We start from the raw sequence: 6,000 nt of genomic DNA, 5'->3' as shown, positions 1-6,000 counted from the left end.
CCTAACATCAGAGAGAAGGACATGGTAAATGTTAAAACCCTAGAGGCTGGTGAATAGTAAAGCCAGAATGAGAAAAGATTTCCCGACTCTCCATTGGAGGCTACTTAGTCCACTGATGAGGGAAGGGCTCTGACTTTTTACCTAGGTATTCCATTAAAGGATTTTCCTTGTTTTAACTCTTCAATTATTTCAGCAGAGCGGTTGGCATGGTGGCCATACTATGCTGTGTGATGATTTTTTTACTCTTTGGATAACATCATGACTCTCCTTTCCCAAATTTTCATGGCTTTACCAACCATGTGCCCTTCTGTAACCGTGGATCAGCCTTTTTATCTTCTCTGAGAGAGCGCATCATAGGATGACTTCCGGCTTGCTTTTCCCAGGGGAGAACGCAGGTGCTACAGAAAGAGATTTCTCACAGAAAGGAATTTCAGTGTCACACAGCTTCTTCTTCATGACATAAAGGTGGGGTGCAGTTGAATAACAAACACAAAAATCTGAGGTGTTTGAACGAAGGTCCATGCATTCATTTATTTCTCATTGCAGCAACAAGATAAACAAGTGAAATTCCATCTATAATGAGTTACAAATGGTAGTTAAGCCCAGGAACCCTGAGCATATATATCTATAAGGCAAATAAAATAATATTTTTCAGTGTGGGCATCACACTTTAGATGACCTGGGGAGAGCCACTCCAAGCCCCAAATACCATGACACCAAGAATCATTCTCAACCAGTTGTTCTCCAAACAAAAGGTGAAAAGGCAAAACTGTGATTAAAAATAATAAAAAAAAAAGAGAAATTTCAACTAGAAAGACTGGATGCCCAAAGTCACATCTCTTCTTCTGATTCTTGTTCTCGTTCAGCATTTTTCAGGAGTCCAACTTCTGAGGGGCAGAACCTCTTAAATCGAGATTTAACCAACCTGAGGAGAATGAAAGTCATCTCGTATTATGCTGTTTAAAATTAAAACCCAAAACTACATGTATCTATAATACAGCAAACTCCAAATTATCTGTGCAGATGGAAAAGGCACCCCCAAAAAGAAAATCACTTTTATTTGGCTTTGGAGCTGCCTGCAAATATTTTGTAGATTAAAGCAGCATATAAGCAAACAGATACAATAAAGCTCTTAAATGTGTAATATGATTGTTTGCATCATATTCAAAATTTATAACTTTAATCATTTCTAAAACAAACAAGAGAATTTCTGGGCTGTAGTAAGCCCAGATGAAACCGAGCTCAGCTGTGTGGTCCAAAAAGCAGCCCTCTCCTATGAAGGAAGTGCATGAAGGCATCTCCTGCCCCATGTTGGGCCCCACGTCAAGTCTGGGCTGTACTTCAGCCTCTATTCATGTCTTCAGAGGGGTGCTTTTGTGCTGGCCACAGGCTGCTCAACTGCATGTGATGGTCCATGATGAATTAAGAAGTTGAAAGAAGTGACCTCCATTCTTGTAACTGTTTTCATAGATTAAGAGAATCTGTAGGTCAGAAGGAATTACAATTTTTGACATGGGAAGATGTGAAGCTTCTTAGTGGCAGGAACTCAGCAGGCTCTCCATTTTCTCTGATGTAATAAGAACTAGGCAAAGCTTTTCCTGTGCATGATATTTGTGAAGACATTGTGCTGTGACCATGTCAATAAAACATAGTTAACTTCCAGAAATACACAGGGATATGCAAACAAACTGATAAACCAAATCATCAAAATCATTCCCGTTTTATGAAAAACATCACCAGCCTATCTGTATCTTTATACTTGTTTTCTGCCTTTCTTCTTCCAGTGAAGGTCTGGCCCGCCCCTCTCAATATACAGTGCTTTTACTTGTGCTCTGGATCCCACTAGAGTATGAACTTCCTAAGAGCAGAGACTTCATCTTATTTACTGCCCTAACTCTGCCAGAGTCTAGAACAACGTCTGGTACACAATAGTGGCTCATGACACATTTGATGATTCAGTGGGCTGTGGAGCAATCTGCCAGGAGTTCATATCACTCACCTCCTCACAGGTAATTCTTCAGTCACTTCCAACTCAGCATTAATTCCTCCAACACACAACAACTGAGCAGTATCAGTAACAAGTATTGACTCGTCAAGAGTCAAGAAAAAGTACTCAAAATCATTTGCCTCGATAATTAGTTGACCATTGACATTGCTCCCAATGTCCTCAACTCTTCAAGACACTGTTCTCACAAAAGGCTAATAGTTTTAAGTAAGTTGATGACTGGGACAGTGTGTCATTTTTTAAAAATATTTATTTATTTGTTTGTTTATTTATTTATTTATTTATTTGGCTGCGCTGGGTCTTAGTTGCGGCACATGGAATCTTCATTGCAGCATGAGGGATCTTTAGTTGCAGCATGTGGGATCTTTAGTTGCAGCATGCGGGATCTTTAGTTGCAGCATGCGGGATCTTTAGTTGCAGCATGTGGGATCTTTAGTTGCAGCATGCGGGATCTAGTTCCCTGACCTGAGATCCAGCCTGGGCCCCCTGAATTGGGAGCATGGAGTCTTAGCCACTGGACCACCAGGGAAGTCCCGGTGTGTCGTTTTTTTAAAGCCACACAGTTATCTCCACATTGCACAACCTGAATACGTGCTAACTGAAAGGGATTAATTAGTTAATTCATTCATTAGATTCATTCCTGATGACTCTTGTGGAAAATAAAGCAAAGAACTGGCTACTGATTACAAATTAACTGTTAACACAGACCCTAGTGATTCCTCCTGTTCCCCACTCCTCCTCTCTGGGTTTTATCTGCTGTTGTTACAAACCACCAAGCCCAGGCAAATTCAGGCTCTACCTGCACCCTGAAGCCCTTGGTATTGGCACATGCAGAAATGGCTACTGCGGACAGATTGAGGGATGGAGTAATAAAGAGGAAGTGCAAATAACTGCTAGTTCCTGGAATGATGCAAGTCCAGAGAACTAAAGTCAGGGTGTGTCTGGGCTTTTGCTCCCATATGTTCTCTTCAATTAATACAAGAGCAGAGCTGAGACTCTGGGTATACTTCCAGAGTCAATCTGGAAATCAAACATCCAGAAGGCAAACTACCATATGCCTGGAATTTGGTCGTTTCTATTTTGTTCTTCAAAATGGCTCACAAGAATCATTTGCTTGGAAAACCAACCTGAAAATGGGTAATATTTCTCTATCCATTCAGAGGGGCTTTTGAAATAGTTCTGTACCACAGTGGTGTTTAAATATGAAATACAGTAAAACACATAATAAGATTTCCCAACAGATAGGTCTCTCCTATGAGCTGTCATGATGAGAACTGCAGACATGGGACCAGGTGAAGCAATCTTTAAACCGTTATTCTGGAAAGCTGGGAAGTACAGCTTCATTTTTCAGAGATTTTGGGGGCAGTAGTTCCATAACCCAGTTTTGGTTCCTTGGTGATCTTTGCGCTTTGTCAAATAAATTCGGATAGAATGTCCTCAAAACCCATCACCTGTGACTGAATTACAATCCACTACAATCTACTTGAATTATCCTGCATATGACCTCACTGAAAGTCAGTATTCAATCTTGGTGACATTCTTTAAGCTACTGCTTAAGTTTATATCAAAATATATCAGAACACAAGTTCTTGTTTTTATATTTCAAAAGCAATATGAGAGCAAAACTTAAAAGCATATAAAACATGATTTCCAAACAATTGAACACTATTTCCAAGTATTTCTGAAACAGATCTGTTAAAACAGCAAATAAGTGTCTTGAGTGCCTACTATATGTTTGACAGTATGCCAAGAGCTGTGAGAAATATGAAAAAGGTCTTTGCCTCCAGGTGACACAATCAAGTTAGCAGGTAAGACTAACATGAGCTAATAGTGAATATCACAAGATAGATCACAATTGTTAAAATGTGTGGTAGAGACTAAAGTACCATAAACACTCATGAAGTGAGATAAGCAAAGGCTAGAACAATCACAGAAGTTTTCATAGAAGAGATGAGCATTTAATTTGGATATGCCAGGCAGAGGCAACTACATGGTCAAAAAGTTAAAGGTGCTGGGGAAGGAGAGGCAGTTGAAAAAGTAAACATGGAGTTTCTGGTTTCTAGAAAACTATAGGTGGATAAGAGATTCATTAGGGGGTCTGAAGGTTTTTGAAACAGGAAGAGACAATAGTCTTCTTTTGGCTCTGGAAGGGAGCTGACATGGGGTAGAGAGTCTCCTTGAATGCCGGCATTATTCTTGGAAGCTGTCCAGCCCCTAAGGAGATGAGGCCCAGAAGTCAGCCTAAAACAGCGGAGGAAGAAGCCAAGTTTCACTCAATGGCAGAGCAAGCCTAAACTACCAGCCCATGCACGTGCTTTGAGGAAAATGAATAGGACTAATAGAAATCAATCAATGAGAAAGTAGAACTTCCCAGCACTCATAGCACTTAGACCTCTAGAAGGAGGTAATTACAGATCAAAGTGGGCTGACCCAAAGCCTACCAGAGACATTTTGGAGCTAGACAAGGAAATGGTTTCCTTATGCAGAGACACAGCACCAAAGCTCCTATAGCAGTGAAGCTCAAAAAAGCACAGAGCAGGAGAGGTAACCTGGGGAAATGTCTACAGAGAGGACTAGAAAGCTAGCTGGGGCAGAAGCTGAGACCCCACTGGGCCTAGAACCAGCTACTGTACTTTAGGGATCTAGAGCACCTGCTAGATGTGTACTATCCAATATGGTAGTCACTATGCATATATGGAAATTTAAATTAATTAAAATTAGTGTGGCACTAGGCCCATGTCAAGCGCTCAATAATCACACATAGCTCATGGCTACATAATGAAGGCTGCATATATACAACATTTCAATCAGTGCTAAAGTCTGAAGGATTGGAGTCTGCATGATTAGTAGTTGGGATCAGCCAGGCCAACTGTGGTTTGGCATTAGCTATCATGCTAATGGAAATAATAAGGAACCATGTTCACTCCTTTCTACTCCTACTCATCCTTCAAGCTGCAGCTGAATTCTCAATTGTGAGGAGGCCTCCTCTGGGCTCCAATAGTGCTTTGTTCTTACACTATTTCCATTTATTGTACTGTATTTAAATTGTCTCTCTCTCCCCATAGGGTCTACACCTTATACATTTTTTGATACAGAAGAAGGAGGAGAACAAGAACGAGAAGAATAATAAAAAGAACAAGGGTGGGTGGGGGAGGTGGTTCAAGAGAGCAGCCTAGGAAGGTCCTGAATTCACCTCCTCCCATGGACACAGCAAATCTACAGGTACATAAGGAACAATTCCCTATAAAAAAAAAAAGACCTGAAAACTAGCCAAACACCTCCTCCACAACAAAGGACAAGAGGTCCACACTGAGATGGGTAAAAGAGGCAGAGACACAGTCTCACCGAAAACCCCACCCCTGGTGTGGAGACCCACAATCGGAAGGGATCTCAAAGATACAGAGCTCTTCCCTGAGAAGCAAGAATTTGTGCCCTACATCAGGCACCCCAACCCTTGGGACTTGCACTGGTGAGATGAGCCCCCAAAACATCTGGCTTTGAAAACCAACAGGGCTGACGTCCAGAAAAACCAAAGGGCTGTAAGGAATGGAGATTCCACTCTTAAAGGACTTGCATGCAGACTCACCCACCTGGCAATCCAGCACAAAAGCCACAGTTTGAAAAGTGTCTAGACCATATGTGAATGTGATACATTTGTTAATTTTAAAGCATCTGCCAGCAAGGGAGAAATCTGTTAGGACTCTCTCCAGGAATGGAAGCACTGGCAGGTACCATTTTTGCTTTCCGTCCCATCTATTTTGTTAGCACCAGCACTAGCAGCCACCATTTTTGCACTCTCTTTCTAACCTGCTAGCACCAGTGTTAGAAATTAAAGGAGAAATTTAAAAATACCTGGAGAGAAGTGAAAATGGAAATACAACATACCAAAATCTATGCAATGCAGCAAAAGCAGTTCTAAGATGGAAGCTTATAGCAATACAGACCTACCTCAAGAAATAAGAAAAATCTCAAATAAACAACCTAACTTTTACACC

The 6,000-nt window shown here is 41.1% G+C and overlaps 1 protein-coding gene across 4 annotated transcripts in view; it reads right to left on the bottom strand.

Annotated features, from left to right (window-relative positions):
* Positions 1–498: 498 nt before the first annotated feature.
* TMEM45A (transmembrane protein 45A) overlaps positions 499–6,000 on the bottom strand; it is an 84,999-nt gene continuing 79,497 nt past the window's right edge. The window contains exon 6 of one of the 4 annotated variants that reach the window (XM_082392206.1): positions 499–925. In XM_082392206.1, coding sequence (XP_082248332.1) covers positions 832–925 — 94 coding nt within the window. In that variant the 3' untranslated portion in view covers positions 499–831. Of the gene's footprint in view, positions 1,628–6,000 lie in introns of all 4 variants that reach the window. The other 3 variants (XM_082392204.1, XM_082392207.1, XM_082392205.1) reach the window with 3 other exon arrangements.

Source organism: Balaenoptera borealis, assembly GCF_965194805.1.
Source record: "Balaenoptera borealis genome assembly, chromosome: 5".
Lineage (NCBI taxonomy): Eukaryota > Metazoa > Chordata > Mammalia > Artiodactyla > Balaenopteridae > Balaenoptera > Balaenoptera borealis.
This window is presented reverse-complemented; position numbering and strand designations above follow the sequence as displayed.